This window comes from Lichtheimia ornata (assembly GCF_029851405.1).
Source record: "Lichtheimia ornata isolate CBS 291.66 chromosome Unknown scaffold00099, whole genome shotgun sequence".
Classification (NCBI taxonomy): domain Eukaryota; kingdom Fungi; phylum Mucoromycota; class Mucoromycetes; order Mucorales; family Lichtheimiaceae; genus Lichtheimia; species Lichtheimia ornata.
This window is the reverse complement of record NW_026695419.1, coordinates 1-18,174: the sequence shown is the minus strand read 5'-3', so window position 1 is coordinate 18,174 and position 18,174 is coordinate 1. Positions and strand designations below refer to the sequence as shown.

The following is an 18,174-nucleotide window of genomic DNA, read 5'->3' as shown; positions in this document are numbered from 1 at the left end:
AATCGGTGTTCCTGATGACAAGTGACAACCGATGAATATGAGATTTATCATTGGTTTATGTCTAAGACACGCATGTTGGATCTATTTGAGTATAATAGATAGCCTGGATACTACACGTGGTGACCTTTGGGTGGATTCAACAGCACTAACACACATTGAAATGTTTGACTTTCTCTACCTTTGAGTATCACCGGCAGTTTTATTGGATGAGTGCTTCAGCAAAGTGGATAAAGAGGAGGGTGGATCGTGTCTAATCCTGTGGGATACAAGGTGTGCACAACGCCATTGCCATGAAAAGCGGCTGCTACTATCGTTTTCCTGGTTAGTCATTGATTCCATATACGCTACAGTATCTCATAATACTGCTGCTACACTATTTGTATGATGATAAGGAACCCCTAACACAAACAGCATCTTTGCCTCTCTCATCCTTTGATACAAAATGCTCCTGGATGCACTGATCATTTTTCGTCTATGAACCACGTCATGCGTGACATGAAGAGAACTCTATAAGGTCAATCATAGGCGTACCTTACTCGAGGCGCACGTATAGTGAAAGGATTTTTCATGCGCTCTCCTCCAATAGGATCTGCATACCCTGCAACCCCTGCCCCTCGACTTGTTACACAAACACGACCCCTCTGCATCTTTTTTCTCTTTCAGGATTTAGCTACGTATCATTGAACAAAGACCTCTTTTCATATAGCATCACGCTTACAGCATATGTAAAATATAAAGATTGCTGTATCCCTAAACTTTACAATCAAACGTGGGGTCTTTATGAGAACCAACCTGCTCGGCTTGGCCAACTACACCTTGGGTGCAAGTTCATGATCAAGCTTGCCAATCCCAGATTTCGCAATGTCGCCACCAGCCAAACTGGATCCGGGGGTCGACCTCTTGAAACTTTTTTCGACGACTAAAAAATATTTTTTGGGCTAGTTGCGACAATGAACGCGAAACTTTCACACAAGGTGCTGTTGCCTAAGCCGAGCACATTGCTCTATTCAAAACCACACGTTTCATTGTAAAGTTTGGAGATACAGGCACGTTTATGTTTGTAAGCGTGATGCTATATGAAGAGTGGTCTTTGTTTAATGTAAAGTAGCTAGACCCTGACAGAGCAAAAGATGCAGAGGGTCGTGTTGTGTAACACGGCTACGTTTGCATGAATGAAAGGGTCAATGCATAATTGCTTTATGGATCATCTAGGAACAGGCATGTATTGCTAGCTAATGGCTACTTTTATCCAATCATCATTGTTGCGAGATCCACTGCATGGGAACGATGCTCTAGACATTCATTTCCATGATTAAAGTAGGTTGATCCGAGCTGATTTGACTGAGCTGCGGTCAAAGTTACATCAATCCATACATCAAGCACGCTCGATGTAGCTCAACCGATGTAATCTTTGTGTGAGCGTAACTCCAACCAAATCAGCTCGGTCAACCTACTTTAATCATGGAAATGAATGTCTAGAGCAGAGGCATCGTCCACCTACACAATCAGATGTACAAAAGTTAGGAATGCACAAAGAGAGAGAGAGAGAGAGAGAGAGAGAGAGAGAGAGAGAGAGAGAGAGAGAGAGAGAGAGAGAGAGAGAGAGAGAGAGAGAGAGAGAGAGAGAGAGAGAGAGAGAGAGAGAGAGAGAGAGAGAGAGAGAGAGAGAGAGAGAGAGAGAGAGAGAGAGAGAGAGAGAGAGAGAGAGAGAGAGAGAGAGAGAGAGAGAGAGAGAGAGAGAGAGAGAGAGAGAGAGAGAGAGAGAGAGAGCTGTGCATGCCGGCCATATGACATAAAAGTGAGGGTTGCGTACCTATCATGCATGGTCCCTGAAGTCCTGACTTTTTAGCTGAGTTACCCAAAGAGGTCCTTCTGCATCTTTGGCTCTCCAGGGTCTAGTTACTTGGCAATGAACAAAGACCACTTTTCATATAGCATCACGTTTACAAACATAAAGGTGCCTGTATCTCCGAACTTTACAATGAAACGTGGGGTTTTTATTAGAGCAATGTGCTCGGCTTGGCCAACAGTACCTTGTGTGAAAGTTTCACGATCAAGCTTGCCAATCCCAGATTTCGCAATGTCGCTACCAGCCAAACTGGATCTGGGGGTCGACCTCTTCGACGACGACGACCAAAAAATATTTTTTGGGCTAGTTGCGACATTGAACGTGAAACTTTTACACAAGGTGCTGTTGACCAAGCCGAGCCCATTGCTCTAATAAAAACCCCACGTTTTATTGTAAAGTTTGGAGATACAGGCACGTTTATGTTTTATCTATGCTGTAAGCGTGATGGAGTTGCTTTTTCCTAGTGGATGGTGTCGGCTGCATTAACGGAAAGATGAAGAGCTGAGTGAAACCGCAAGTGGTGGTTACACAAACACGTCCCTGACAGGTTGCTGCACAAACGGATGGTGATGATGATTGCCTTTTGTGAAGGTACGTAAGTAAAACAGCATTCAAAATTGAATGAAGTCTCAAGGTATGTGTATGATCATTAATACATTCCATGTCACATTCGGATCAATTATCGTTATCATCATGCCGTTATCATCATCGTCTCTAAACTATGTAAGAAAATGATGGTGGATACTGTATGCATGCATATCAATAAAGAGAGCGTTCCCGACCACCATTACATAGTTCATCAGGGTAATCGACTCTTTCAAGCATTGCTCCACACGGGGCATTATTTATTTATGGATGCTTTAGAATGACTATGTTTAGCGGGATGTGCTTGTGTGACCATACTTTGGTGGAGGGAATAAAAACCAGCCGGCGTGTACAGTGGGATTAAAGCATTCTTCTTCTCGACACTAACCTCGTCTCACTCCATCACTCGCTCCCAATGGCACTCGCCACAACCACTTGTTCAACACATCTCTCTTCCTTCAACAGCACATGACACAACACGTTCCACCAGCTGAATAACTCACTTGTCAAAACTGTTCAACAAACACGCCAAGAACGGCATCGCCACTTCCAGATTACGACCTTTGACGAGCTTACTGGTGTCAAGGCCATATTGCATCATACAGCCTACTCTTTTTCACGCGTTGTGTTACAGCATCTCTTGGCGACTGGATCCAACATACCTTGTTTTCTCGATACCAAGGCCATACATTGATTATCACGCGAGACAGCTTCAACACACACATTCCATCACCCATTTGGCACACTATCCAAGCTCTCTTATTCAGCTACATCATCGTACAAAGGTAAGCATCAGGATGGATTAGGATGTTTGTAGAGATATGGTATCTAAGAAGCTTTAACATCGAATAGGGGCGGTTGCTGGAGTGATGCACGATTTACTTGGATGTTGGAGGAAACGGGCTTCACAATGTCAAGCGAGGATCGACTTCAGCTAATACGTATGGGACTCAGGGTACATCTGGAGCAGTAATCAAGAGCATATCGGTACACTTGAAATGTCAACCTGAGGATGAAGGATGGATTCTAGAGAGTGAGGATGCTTGGCGTTTTCTTGGATGTGGCAACAACTTTGCACACGATGACGCGACTGGATCTTGCCAACTGGACAAGGATGGAATGATGGATTGGATGATGATTATGAGAACGATTTGCCATGCTACATCCCAAGGCAGAATGTGCTACACGACACAAGTTACAACAAACCTATCGTCGAATGAAACGTTGGTGACATGAGGACAAAAAGGACAAGGGGACATCCACGCTATAGTACTGGCACGTGCACATGGAGATGGTTCATCGACCCTATATCAGGTCACCCTTCGCTACCCATTATTTCGAATGTTCCTTCAACATCACCATTGTACACTACATAGACAAGGTCAAATGGATAAAGGCGTCTTCAAGTTATCTTTAAAGGTGCAATTGGTGGATATGGAAGGGATATGGAATCATTCAAAGAGCCAATGAGCAGGAGGGATAGGGTATGCAAAAGCTCTTCAGAGGGGACGGAAATGAACATTATCACCATCATGCACAAACAACACCTGGTTGTCAGTGGAAATGGTTATATAGATAAAGAATAGGAAATTTTATCTTAGAAAGGTGTCAGCAATTATGGAATAAAAGTAAAGCGTTGTATCTTTATTCAATAATGACTTTTGGTATATGTCTAAGCAGCATCTTCTCAATATAATTTGGTACATCACATTCAAGATAAAGCTGTTCTAAACTAGGAAACGTTGTCAAGGCGACAAGCTCGCTATCCGGCAATGATCCTGCTCCAAGTCTGAGACATTTAAGATTTGGGAGTACACTCAATAGCCTCATCATATCATCAGCAAACGTGGCCCTCATCCCACCGAGAGTTAACTTTTCAAGAGCGGAGCACCCAGTCAACACGATTGCGCATTCTCTGTGAATGAAATCAGGCAGTATTTCCACGCTCTTGAGACATTTGAAGAGAGGAAGAAGGGGCATCCATGATACCGAATTCGTATTGATATCAACCCGTATGATGAGTTCTTCGAGTGTTGACTGATTTCCCATTTCAGCATGATAATCCCAAAACGTCTTGATGCCTTTATGCTCTTCGCCCCAGAGGTCATCATCATTGTCCCCCCATGGCTGATAGATATCTAACTTTGATATATGCTTCGACTTGATCATGGCGTTGGCGACAGCAGGTTGTAAAAGTGACTCGCTAAGACTGATGGCTTTGAGGTTGGGGGGATCCATGCAATAAAAGGCTCGCAATCACGTGAGCAAAGTTCTGAAAAACGAACGCTGGTCAATTGTGTCAATAAAGTCTCTGATGGCGTTGCGTCACCCATTTGTTGTAGTAGAACTCGTCCATCCCAAAGAGTATTGTTATTCCCAATGATAGTGCCATCGAAATCAAAAGTTTCCAACAAATTTCGATGCGTGAGCAGAAACTGAATCAATTGATCTTTTATATAAGAGTCTCCTTAGCCATGAAGTCGAGCGTATGTGATGCCACTTCGATTCGGATGAACATCGTTTCGCTCGGGGATAGCCCCTTCGTTACTGAAATTAAGAATCTGTAGAGATGGGCAATACTCGTGTAGAATCGTCAAGACGCTGGAATCGGGGGTTGGTGTGATCTTGAGTGACATTAAAGATGGAAACAATTTCAGGATATCCACCATCGTATCGTAGGTAAAACGTGGGCCTAATACATTGTGGATTGCCAGATGTGCCATCTTAGGATAACGTGTTGAAGGTGAAGAAGAACGAAAAACATGGCCCTCACCGAATGTTGACAAAGACACAAGGCTGGGGCATGATTCGAAAACATCTTGCAGTGGAATAGAACACCCATCAAAGATTACCAAGTGTGTCAACGAATGAGCAATCATTTGCAGACCGTTTATTACTGGATCACGAGGATTTGAATCGTTGCCTAATAATAAAAAGGATCATTCGGATCGATCACTTACATAAACCACCATTCATACTCACAATATAGCTCTAATCGTCTGAGATTGGAAAAGTGTGCACGAGAAAAGAGTTCATCTAAACGAGCATCACCCATCACGGTTCCTGATAAGCTCTGAACATAGGGAGCAAACCGAACAAGTTGATCATGGCCCCTCATGAATGTGTTCTCTTCTTTCCCAAAATGATAGTCCAAACCATTGGGTTGCTGCAAGAAACGTTCCCTCCATGTACGTGATACATAAAGAGGTGCGTACGACTCATGCGAGAATAACGTTGACTGTATTCTTGGTACAATATTGGTGACAACAATATCCAATGGCAACTGGCTGATGAAATCAACGCGTTTATCGTTGTTGGTTACTGCCGCCATTCGATGCTGCTGAAGCTGTTGATAGTAAGGATCCGATTTGGGTACTGCTTGAAGGCCTTTGTCGTATATGGAAATAGCTGATGCATATCGTCCCTGTTGACAGTACACATCTCCTGTGCACAAATATCCAAGTCCTGATCCCGGTAATATGCCTCTTATAGCTGCTGCATCACGTAACGCTGTATCAAACTGGCACTGTTGGCTAACAACTTGGCACGTTCATTGAGCACCTTGACGAATTGCTGTGCTGTTTCCTGTAGGGTCTCGGTTGCCGTGGCAATTCGGTTGCCGTCATTACCATGTTGAGCTGTAACGCTGTCATGCTTCAGTAATTCAGACCAAGCAATGTTCTCAATGGATGCCATTCGTGGTTGTGTGTGAGCGTCTTAGTGCAAATGAGTTGTAAAAGAGGAGGGGTGAGGCCCAAGCAGAACATGGATCTAAGCATCAAAAGGAACTCAGCCTTCGTTGATGTCGTTGACCCAGCTTGGTAGAATAGGAAACTAGCTGCACGAAATGAGAATCACGTAACATCATTCAGGGAAATAAATGTGTGCTTTATGTGACAACAGCTTGTGATGTGTATGTATCGTCAAACAAATATTTAGAATGCTATTCAAAATGAATGCAGGAACCCTCACACATCAAGGCACCGATCATGCAAGGAAATCAATTGTTGCTTTTATTATTAGAGATATGCACTATCCATAAGGGAAAATATTGACTTTGGGTATATGATCTTGTAGTATCTCAAGTAAACCTTTTGGAACACGACACTCAAGAGAGAGTTGCTTTAAATGGTGGAATGTACACAAAGCTAGCAGGTTCGTATCGGATAAAGATGTAGCTCCAATCCAAAGGCATTGAAGATTCGAATGCTTGCGTAAAGGCATCAAGAGACCATCAGCTAACACGGCATCATACACACCGAGGGTCAACTTTTTGAGAGCGGGACAACCTTGACCTATTTCCTCCATGATGGGGATGCAATTCTCAGGCATGATTCCAGCAAGTAATTCGAGGTTCTTGAGACGCGTCAACCTTGAAAGTAAAGCTATCCATGCGTTTTGAGACACCCCTACACGGCCCATACGCAAAGTCACATGTTCGAGTGTTGATTGATCTCCAAGTGCAACATGATGCTCCAAGAATTGCTGAATGCCGGTGTCGTTCACGTCGTTGGATAGAGCGTTGATTCTTACTGTATGAAGGTGTTTCAACCTGATCATAGCGTGTGCGAAATGAGATCGAAAAGATGAAATATGGATATGGATGGTGTTGAGATTGGGTGCATTCGATGCGATCCACAGCATCATTTGCATGTGTGTAGTAGTTGGAAGGTTACTTGTAAAGTAAAGTTCTGTCAGTCGCGGAAATGATGATTCAGATGGGTTGCCCTCAGGAGGTTGTTGATGCTGATATTGATCCCTCAGTCGAACGCGTCCATTTGATACATCCCAAAAGGCATCATCATTGATTTGAATGTTCCCATGGAAATAAAGCCCTTCCAATGAATTTTGCTGTAGGTGTAGGAACTGAATCAGGTCATCTTGCTTATACAATTCGCTGCCGCCTAGATAAGCTGACGCGATTCCTTTTCGATTTGGATGAAACTCTGTTGTAGCTGTACCAAACTCCACGTCCACGTGCTCGTAATAAATGGTCTGTAGGTGAGGACAATGCTTGTGTAGGATAGGCAAGATGCTGGAATCGGCCATTGGCGAAACTTCAAGCACACGCAAGGAAGGAAAACGAGCAAGGACATCGACCATATTCTCATGAGAGCGACCGTATTCTGAGATATCGTAAAGTGAAAGGTGCTCGAGCTTGGGATAACTTGATGAAGGCGATAAAGACATCACTGCATCCACATTCATTGTTTCAAGCCGTACAAGATTTGGACATGCCTCCAAGGCGTCACGTAATTGAATATAAGGGCACTCAAAGAGCGTCAAGTGTGTCAGCGAATTGCCAACCAATTGCAGGCCATGGATCAATGGAAGGCGACCAGTTGTCGAAAGAGCTAATATAAATAAAGCATCATTCGCATCCATCATCAAACCACGAACCATGCCATCATTCACACCTACATTGTATATAGAGTTCTTTTAAATTGGAGAAGTGTCCTCGGGCAAAGAGGTCATCCAAACGAATACGCTGATATAGAGTGGCTTGCAAGCTCTGAACATAGGAGGCAAATCGGATGAGCTGTGTATGGCCCTTTATCAATGTGTTGTGCCCTTCGTCCAAGTAAAATCGTAAGCCTTTGGGTTGCTTCAAGATGCGCTCCTGCCATGCACGTGATACGTAAAGAAACTCGCACGATGATTCTGAAAAGAACAATCGATCCGCCCTTGGTACAATATTGGTGATCACAATATCCAATGGCAATTGGCTGATAAAGTCGACGCGTTTGCTGTTGTTGGCTATTGCTGTCATTCGATGTTGTTGAAGTTGCTGATAATATGCATCTGATTCAGGTATTGCTTCAAGCCCTTGCTCATATATGGAAATGGCTGCTGCATGATGGCCTTGTTGACAATACACGTCTCCCATACACAAATATCCACGCCCTGATCCTGGTAGCATGGCTCTTATTACTGCTGCATCATGTAACGCCTTATCAAATTGAGCACTGTTGGCGAAAAGCCTGGCACGCTCATTGAGGACTTGGACGAATTGCTGCGCTGTTTGCTGTAGAGCTTGGGTTGCTGCTACAATGCGGTTGCCGTCATTGCCATGTTGAGCTGTGAGATTGGTGTCCTTTAGTAATTCGGACCAGCTAATGTTCTCCATGGTGGCCATTCGTGGTGTTGAACAAAGTAGTGGAAGAGAATAAGGTGAAAAGGGAAAGCCCAAAATAAACCTTGTCAATGGCAGATGCTGCATAAAATGGTTACACACACACACCGATGATGGCACTGATGATGATCCTTTTTGCTGTTTCTAGTAGGGGTGGAAGACACATTATTCAAGAGCCTTATGTGATGCTGCCTAGATTTTAGTTTTCGTCCCTCTGCAGACATGCTACTGTACAATAAAGAAGCCCTTACATGACATGTAATGCCCATCTTTGTAAGCTTCGGGGTGTTGTTGCTCGATACCGCATTATGATGTGCTGCCAAAGCCTCTGGTTTTCATCATTTACAATGCCACGTTATCTTCTCTGAGCAAACCTACATGATGCCACAACCGGCAAAAGCGATCCATGATGACCGTATATGGGATTCAATGCTGGATTTTCAAGACGGTGCGAGTTTGGATAAGCTGCCCTTTATGATGAGCAGTGAAAAGTTGCAAAAAAAACAAGACGTGCATTTATCCTTGTACAACACGTACGACATATAAAGTTTATTGTATCGACGATGCAGAGTCAAATGGTTTTATGTATGAGAGTATGCAGTGCATGTTATCTTTCCCAATACCACCAAGGGTTCTATTATCCATCGTCATTGATGAGCAAATAAAAAAGCACGCGCATCATGATACGCGTAAACATTTTGCATGACCCTGTAACAGGTGCATGCTTAAGGGTGAACGCTATGCAAACGAATGCGATTGATGTTTATGTAAAGATGTAGTTTATTCAATAATGACATTTGGAAGGACTCTACGTAACATGTCTTTGACCAAATCGGGAGTATAATAATTAAGACGAAGCCGTTCTAAACGTGGAAGTGTATTCAAGGCTAAAACGTCGGTGGCTAATAAAGATTTGGATTCAATAGTAAGATGTTTAAGATTGGGATGTTGCCTAAAAGATCTTATAACGCCATCGGCAATAGAGGATCCTCTGTAAGACCAAGTACCAAGCGTTAAGCTTTCTAGAGAGGAGCAGCCTTGACCTATCTTCTCCAATGCTGGTAAGCAATCTTCGGGAATGACCCTCGTGAGCAAGCTCAGGTCCTTGAGACGCTTCATTTGAGAAATGAAACCTAGCCATGTTACTGCATCCATATTCCCACCATCTATGTGTATGATGATTTCTTCGAGCGTTGACTGATCCTCCATTGCAATATGATGCTGCATCAATGAAATGATGGGATCGATATACTCGGCAGTTCCCGCAACCCTGGTAATTTCCAACTTTGAAAGGTGGCTCATCTTGATCATCGCCTTTGAGACATCAGGCAGAAAATGGGATTCAGTGAGATGGATCGCTTTAAGATTGGGTGCATTCGATATCAACCATAACATAAAACCACGAGATGATGATGACGGATCATCATTCAAAAAAGATACATCCACAAGTCGTTTGAATATAGTCTTCGTTTGAGTTGGATCATTTTCAGGGAGTAGACTTGTAGGCATATCTCGATGATGATCGTGCGCCTGTAGTACTACGTTTCCATTCTCCAACTTCCAATGGCAATCGTTGTCATTAATATTAGAGCAGCCAAAATCAATTGCTTCCAATGAATGTCTGTGCAGGTGTAAGAATTGAATCAGGTCGTCATGGTCATAATCGTATCCTTCATTTCCCAGATGAGCCGAGGTGATCCCTTTTCCATTTGGATGGAGTTCAACTTTGTGTAAATCAGGTTCGTCTGTAGCACCGCTGTAACAGCCGTAATGAAGTTGCTGTAGATATGGGCAATGCTCATGTAGAAGAGTCAAGACACTGGATGAAGGCTTCGGTGTAATATCGAATGACAATAAAGAAGGAAACCGACTTAGGAGATCAATCACATCATCATCGCTGGGAACTGCCACTGGTACGTTGTAAATTCTAAGATGCGTCATCTTGGGATAGCGTCCTGATGAAGAAGACATAACAACGCGCACATTATCGACCACCAGAGATACAAGATTTGGGCATGATTCCACAATGCGATAGAGTTCAATGTTATAAGGATCCCCTTCAATGGCCAAGTGCGTCAGCGAATCACCAACCAATTGCAGGCCGTTTATCAATGCATCATGAGAGGGGTCGTCATCTGTATCATAAACCAAAATTAGCCACTTCATCCATGTCATACATGCATATTACGCCAGTAATCCTTACAGAATAAATCTAGTCGTTTAAGATTCGAAAAGTGTGCACGAGAAAGGAGATCGTCCAAATGAATACCATTTTTAATGCTTCCTGATATGCGTCGGATATAGGGTGCAAACCGGACAAGTTGATCATGACCGTTCTTCAAGGTGACCCATTCTTGGCCCAAAGCAAAGTCCAAACCGTCAGGTCGCTGCAAAATACGCTCCTGCCAGGCACGTGATACATAAAGAGGCTCATACAGCTCATTAGATCCCAAGTCTGCTGCTATCCTTGATACAATGTGGGAGATGACAATATCCAATGGCAACTCGTTGATGAAATCGACACGTTTATTGTTGTTGGCTATTGCTGCTAATCGATGCTGTTGAAGCTGTTGGTAATAGGCATCGGTATCAGGTACTGTTTCAAGCCCTTGGTCGTATATGGAAATCGCTGCTGCGTAACGTCCTTGTTGGCAGTGCACGTCTCCTGTACACAAATACCCAAGCCCTGATCCCGGTAATAGGGCTCTTATGGCTGCTGCATCATGCAGGGCTGCACCAAACTGGGCACTGTTGGCAAAAAGTATGGCACGCTCATTGAGGACTTGGGTGAATTGGTGGGCTGTTTGCTTCAAAGACTCGGTTGCCGTGGCAATTCGGTTGCCGTCATTACCATGTTGAGCTGTGAGATTGGTGCTCTTCAGTAATTCGGACCAGCTAATGTTCTCGACAACGGTCATTCGTACGTGGTGTATGAGCGTCTGAGTGTAACCGAGTAGTAAAAGTAGAAACGTCGTATTTCAAGTACCAATAAACTTAAGATTCATCACCAAGCACAAGATGACAAGCCAAGGTATCACAAAAGACCACAGTTATGTATCCCACATATACTTTAGGTTCTTTTTCATCACACAACGACCCTCATCATCTCTATCCATCCTTTCGTGTATCCCCAACATCCTCATATGTAGATCCCATCTCCGTATAGCATAACACACAAGTAAAAATACAACGTATATAAGACACGTTGTTGTAGTAGCTGTTTTACCAATGCTGTAAACTTGATGGAGTTGCTCTCTCCTAATGGATGGTGTCGGCTGCATGAACGGAAATGAGTGAATTGGCACGTGGTGGTTACACAAACACGTCTTTGATAGGTTGCTGCACAAATGGGATAATGACGACCTTTGAGAAGGTATGTAAACAACATCCAATAAAGAAGATGCATCAGGGTATCATGTGAATGGCAAGTAATCGTTCCATAGTACATTGGGATCCTTCAATCTCGTTGTCATCATCATCTCTAAACTATGTAAGAAAATGATGGTCGATACTGTATGCATGCATATCAATAAAGAGAGCGTTCTCGACCACCATTACATAGTTCAATAGAGCAATCGACTCTTTCAAGCATTGATCCACACGGGCATTATTTGTATTTGAATGCTTTTGGATGATGATGTTTAGCGGGATGTGATTGTGTGACCATGCTTTGGTGGAGAGGGGGGGGGGATAAAACACAGCCGACGTGGCATGGGGGTGGTCATTCTTCTTCTCGACACCAACCTCGTCTCACTCCATCACTTGCTCACAATGCCACTTGCAACAACCACTTGTTCGTTGCATCTCTTTCTTCAACAACAAATGACACGACACATTCCACCAGCTGGATAGCTTACTAGCTCAACAAACACGGCAAGAACGGCATCGCACCTTCCAGATTACGAACTTTGACAAGCTTACTGGTGTCAAGGCCATATTGCTCCATACAGCCTACTCTTTTTCACGTGTTGTGTTACAGCATCTCTTGGCGACTGGATCCAGCATATTATTCTATTCTCAACACCAGCACGTTGCATTGAGTGTCACGTGAGACAGCGTCGATACATCAGTTTGGCTACTTGGTATAGCAACGTGTTCAAGCACTCTTATTCAGATGCACCTATATCAAGGTAAACGGCATATGGATTGTCATGCTGGTAAGTGGTTCGTATCTAACATGGTCATCATCGATTAGGCACATGATGGATGGTGGTGCTTCATTGATATCAGTTTCATAAGCTCGCTTGGAGGATACACAATGACAAGGGTACAGATGGAGAAGCAACCATTTTGGTCAAGGGCATATTATCATCATCATGATACCTTGTATCAACCAACATGAGGATGAATGGATACCACAACAGCGAGACAAGGTGATGATAATCAGCTTTCGGATCATGCTTGGATAAGGAAATGGGCCCATTCAAATCGATGCTGAGGATGGTAAATTGGATGGCAATGAGCAGGACATGGATTTGACTTGCTGGTTGAAGGGAGCACATACACGTTTTCCATTGCGTTTAACGGCAGCACCCTCTCAGTCGACACTATTCCACAACCGCGTGCAAACATTGAGACAATGACAGCCATAGATGATCCATCCACCTATAGGTAGACTTGATTGCCCCCTTTTGTATTGCGACAACGTCCCAAGATCGATAATACACCTGCTTTATCGTATGATTCATTCAAGAGATTGCTTGTGGGACTCATGAGAGCTATGGTCGGATATTGGTGGTATCATGGATTTAACGTGGATGATATTGTGGAGATTGGGATTTTGGAAGGATCAAGTGATGGAGGAGCTTCACAATGAGGGTAATATTGGCTGCACTATGAAAGGATATAAGGAAGGGGGGAAACGTTGTCTACACGGATGGGATTCACGTTTATGCAAAGGTGTAGTTGTAGGATAACCCATGCGAGGAGATGTCTATATTTTATTCAATAATGACTTTTGGAATGTGTTTACGTAACATGTCTTTAGTCAAATGTGGAATATGATATTGAAGACGAAGACGTTCTAGACTAGGAAATGTAGGCAATGCGAAAAAGTCGGCGGCTGATAATGATTTAGCTCCAATCGTGAGATACTTTAGCTTGGGATGTGGACACAAAGACGTTATGACGCCATCAGTAAAATAGGAGCCATACTCAGTACCGAGCGTTAAGCTTTCCAGAGAGGAGCAATCTCGAGCAATGTTCGCCAATGTTGGTAAGCAATATTGGGGAATGACATCCGTGAGCAATATCAAGTCCTTGAGACGCTTCATTTGAGAAATTAGGTTCAGCCATACTACCGCATGCATTGTCCCATCATCTATGTGTAGAATGAGTTCTTCGAGCGTTGACCGATCCTCCATTGCATTATGATGCAGCATGAATGAAATGATGGGACTGAAAAACTCGGCAGTGCCCTTGATCTTGGTAATTTCCAACTTTGAAAGGTTGCTCATCTTGATCATGGCGTTTGAGACATCAGGTAGAAAATGGGATTCAGTGAGACGGATGGCTTTGAGATTGGGAGCATTCGACATCAACCATATCATAAAGTCACGAGATGATGATGGCTTACAATTCGAAAAATCAATGTTGACAAGTCGTGTGAATACGGTCTTTGTTTGAATTGGATCATCATTATGGCGTAAACGAGGTACATCTCGATGATCGTGTACCTGTAGTACTTGTCCATTCTCCAACTTCCAATTGCAATTGTTGTCATTAATATGAGAGCAGCCAAAATCAATCGTTTTCAATGAATGTCTGTGCAGGTGTAGAAATTGTATCAGGTCGTCTTGCTCATAAGAAAAGTCTTCATCTCCTAAATGCGCCGTCGTGACCCCTTTTAGATTTGGATGGGTGTCAAATTCGTGATCGCCATTGCCGCGACAACCATAATAAAGCTCCTGTAGGTATGGACAATCCTCGTGTAGAAGTGTCAAGACTCTGGATTCAGGCATCTGCGTAATCTCCAACGACAACAAAGAAGGAAACCGGCTGAGGACATCATGCATATTGTTATACGTGAGAGCTGTTTCCTCTATGTTGCGAAGTGACAAATGCGACATTTTTGGAAAGCGTGAGAATGGCAAGGAAGGCATAACAAGTTCCACATCAGTTGCATTAAGGGATACAAGCTTTGGGCATGATTCAAGGAGATCACGTAACTGGATATGGGGACACCCACTAATGGCCAAGTGAGTCAGCGAGTCCGCCACCATTTGTAGACCCTTCATTACTGGACGGCTTAGAGTGGTCTCCATAACTACATAGTACAAATGGTATTCGCGTCAATAATTTCGCATACTCAAAAACATACATACTTACGATTGATTTCTAGCTCCTTAAGATTGGCAAAATGTGCTCGAGAAAAGAGATCGTCCAAATGAAAATCGGTCCTACATCCCACCAAGCTCTGAACATAGGGTGCAAACTTGACAATCTGCGCTTGATCCTCATTGAATTTTTCTCCATCAAAGCCAAAGTGTAAACCCTTAGGAGCCCTCAAGATACGCTCCTGCCATGCACGTGATACGTAAAGAGGCTCAAATGACGTAAATGATGTGGAATCTAGCTCCATCCTCGGTATAATATTGGTGACAACGATATCCAATGGTAATCGGCTGATGAAGTCGACGTGTTGGCTGTTCTTGGTTGTTGCTGTCATCCGATGTTGTCGAAGGTGCTGATAATGGGCATCTGATTCAGGTACTGCTTCAACCCCTTGATCGTATATGGAAATGGCTGCGGAATGATGTCCTTGTTGACAGTACACGTCTCCCATACACAAGTATCCAAGCCCTGATGCCGGTAATATGGCAACTATGGCTGCTGCATCCCGTAAAGCCGCATCAAATTGAGCACTCTTGGCTAAAAGCCGGGCACGTTCGTTGATGACTTGAACGAATTGGTGTGCTGCTTGCTGCAAGGTTTCAGTTGCCGTGGCAATTCGGTTGCCGTCATTACCATGTTCGGCTGTGAGATTTGTATGCTTCAGTAATTCGGACCAGCTAATGTTCTCGACAACGGTCATTTGTCGTGGTGTGCGAGTGCGACTGAGAGCAACAAAGTAGAGAAGGAAAAGCCGGTGGAGTTTTTATACACGCATTGATCTGGTACAACATTGCTTAGATAAATTTATGGGATGGGAGCGACCAGTGATTGGGACATCAACATGACTTTTAGGCTTTTCTCTAGTATCAAAGCTACTACCGAGAGGATTTGACTGAAAAACGCTCAAACACAGAAGCATCATCCAATATAAGAAAATCATTTTGCAAAGTTATTTGTAAACTGCAAGCTAATAGCCCATTCCTCTCATTCAGCTTTGTTGCCCAAAACAATGAATGTGACCAATTGTCTTGTTCCAGACTATCATTCCCATCATTTAACTTTCATGATTCGAGCTAACCTGGTAGTAAGGCAATGGCTGTTGTTGGATCATCACTATCATGTAAGTTGTAAAATGACACACATCCTTTTGCTATACTTGAGGATCATGTCTTTTATTTACGTGTACCTATTGTCTATTGTGAGGGTGATGATAATGATGGGTGAGTTGTGTGGTTGGGTGGATGGTGTGTGGCCTCAGTGTAATAGCAGTAGGGGATTTAAACTTGGGGGACAGCAGCTCCACGACTTGAGACAACGCTTCTCTTCTTTTTCTCCCACCTTTCCTTATTCCATTCACGACATCTCGATCAAGGTAATGTACTATAAAAGAGTGCTCTTGTTGTTTGTGGGGCATTAATGTAGTTCTGAACATGCATTGTCAGGGAGTAAGTGTGTCCAAAGTGATGAGGAATGAGCGTGGTTGGTGGTTGGTGGTTGCCATGGCGATATCGTTGCTTCCTCTTGTTCGTTGCTATTCCCGCTCTACGCTGGGTGTCAACAGGTACATTGAGAGTCCAATGTTGCAGCGTAACTTGTTCCATTGACGTGTTAGCTTATATAAGGGGCAAGTTTGGTTTCAAGGCGTTGGCTGGTTTGGCGTTCTGTTTCGGCTCAACAACACTACACCATGGTTTTTCGGTTTCCAGTAACCACCAACAACGCGTCTTTATGAATATGGGAAAGGTAATTGCAATGAAACAAACAACGAAAAAGGGTGTTTATTGTGTGTATGCTAATAATGAATTGAATAGGTTTCTTTAGTCAGGCAATGCAACTTGGGGCATCATCATCATCATCTCTTTGGGTTCAAGTCCCAGCCTGTATCAAGTGGCCGCTGCGTCGCTCTGCACTAGCCAAGTGTGCTGGAAAAGCTTCTTGGAACGCGTCCAGGGCTCTATAGGCCTGCGTTTGAGTTGGTGGGCCGATGACGATGGATTTTTGGAAGAGCATGGTCACCGTGTTGAGGTAAAAAGGGATTTGCAACAGCTTGTGAATGTGTTTAACCAACACGCTCTTCTCGTGGTAGGCTCGTTTCTTCCCTTGAGGATTTCTTTTCATGAGGTGGGAAATGATTGGAAGGATTGGATTGGGGATCATTCTTTCTTTGGAGAGGATGAATGAGAACAGCGATGAGCCTGGACTCTACGTAAGTGATGTCCTTCCTTGCCATGGATCGAACTGGCCTTGCGTGATTCGTGCAGTGCTTTCTCAAGAACAAGGGATTGCCCGACGTTGCTCGTATGGTGGTGATTTGGTTTGTGAATTCCTTCTGATTTGCTTTCTTCCTATGAGAGGATCGCCTAACGGTATACCAAATCGTCATCATTCCGGTACCAGATGGTCTAACTTGCCTGCTTTCTTATTTGTAGAGACGACGATTGGATAATTACCACATTCACAACAATGACGATTACGATGATCACCCCATCCACAACAATGACAATGATGACGACAACGAGATTCAAAAGGAAGCCTGCAAGATCCCATTCTTTTCAACTTGTGTGTTTTTGAATATTGGTGTGACGGATGAGGTTGACGACTGGTGACGAGTACTCGTACGAATGATGACGGAGGACGACTACGACGATGGTGATGGCAATGTACAGTAGCAAGATAGCTAGATGAAATAAAGCATTGTTTATTTATTACTCGCTTGTTGGATTTGGCTAGCTTGTGGATTACATACTATTGCTTTGAAGATGGAATAGTAAAGGTGGTCCGGTTTAAGAAGTACATGGCTTTTGGGATACAATAAGGAGGAGTGGAAAGTGGGATGAGCTTGAGAAGAGAAAAAGTGAAGAGATCCCTCCCCCATCCAATATGTATATGTATCTTTTTACATATACAAATTGATTTATGCAGCTCGACTTTCTTCTACATGCAAATGTGATACATACCTTGACACACCTTCATTATTGGATGCTGTTTACTTACGTACCTTCACAAAGGCAATCATCATCATCATCCATTTGTGTAACAACCTGTCAAGGACGTGTCTGTGTAACCACCACGTGCCGTTTCACTCAGCTCTTCTTTCAGTTAATACAGCCGACACCACCTACTAGGAAAAAGCAACTCCATCACGCTTACAGCATAGGTAAAACATAAACGTGCCTGTATCTCCAAACTTTACAATGAAACGTGGGGTCTTTGATATGTTAGTGATACTCATGAATGCGTAACAAATATATAAATGATAAGGTGGCAAATTAGC

At 43.5% G+C, this 18,174-nt stretch overlaps 5 protein-coding genes across 5 annotated transcripts; all 5 read right to left on the bottom strand.

Annotated features, from left to right (window-relative positions):
• Positions 1-4,078: 4,078 nt before the first annotated feature.
• O0I10_011739 (uncharacterized protein) lies at positions 4,079-4,483 on the bottom strand (the record flags this gene model as incomplete). The annotated part of the gene is made up of 1 exon (XM_058491702.1): positions 4,079-4,483. One exon carries the CDS (start codon positions 4,481-4,483, stop codon positions 4,079-4,081), a length of 405 nt encoding a protein of 134 aa, XP_058337507.1.
• A 419-nt stretch (positions 4,484-4,902) lies between these two features.
• On the bottom strand, positions 4,903-6,130 carry O0I10_011738 (uncharacterized protein; the record flags this gene model as incomplete). Its single annotated transcript, XM_058491701.1, has 3 exons — positions 4,903-5,357; positions 5,417-5,878; positions 5,944-6,130. The coding sequence occupies 3 exons, from the start codon at positions 6,128-6,130 to the stop codon at positions 4,903-4,905; spliced, it is 1,104 nt and encodes a 367-aa protein (XP_058337506.1).
• Positions 6,131-6,466: 336 nt separating this feature from the next.
• O0I10_011737 (uncharacterized protein) lies at positions 6,467-8,570 on the bottom strand (the record flags this gene model as incomplete). The annotated part of the gene is made up of 2 exons (XM_058491700.1): positions 6,467-7,788; positions 7,856-8,570. The coding sequence occupies 2 exons, from the start codon at positions 8,568-8,570 to the stop codon at positions 6,467-6,469; spliced, it is 2,037 nt and encodes a 678-aa protein (XP_058337505.1).
• Positions 8,571-9,347: 777 nt separating this feature from the next.
• O0I10_011736 (uncharacterized protein) lies at positions 9,348-11,485 on the bottom strand (the record flags this gene model as incomplete). The annotated part of the gene is made up of 2 exons (XM_058491699.1): positions 9,348-10,702; positions 10,771-11,485. 2 exons carry the CDS (start codon positions 11,483-11,485, stop codon positions 9,348-9,350), a joined length of 2,070 nt encoding a protein of 689 aa, XP_058337504.1.
• Positions 11,486-13,507: 2,022 nt separating this feature from the next.
• O0I10_011735 (uncharacterized protein) lies at positions 13,508-15,600 on the bottom strand (the record flags this gene model as incomplete). The annotated part of the gene is made up of 2 exons (XM_058491698.1): positions 13,508-14,832; positions 14,895-15,600. 2 exons carry the CDS (start codon positions 15,598-15,600, stop codon positions 13,508-13,510), a joined length of 2,031 nt encoding a protein of 676 aa, XP_058337503.1.
• Positions 15,601-18,174: the final 2,574 nt, after the last annotated feature.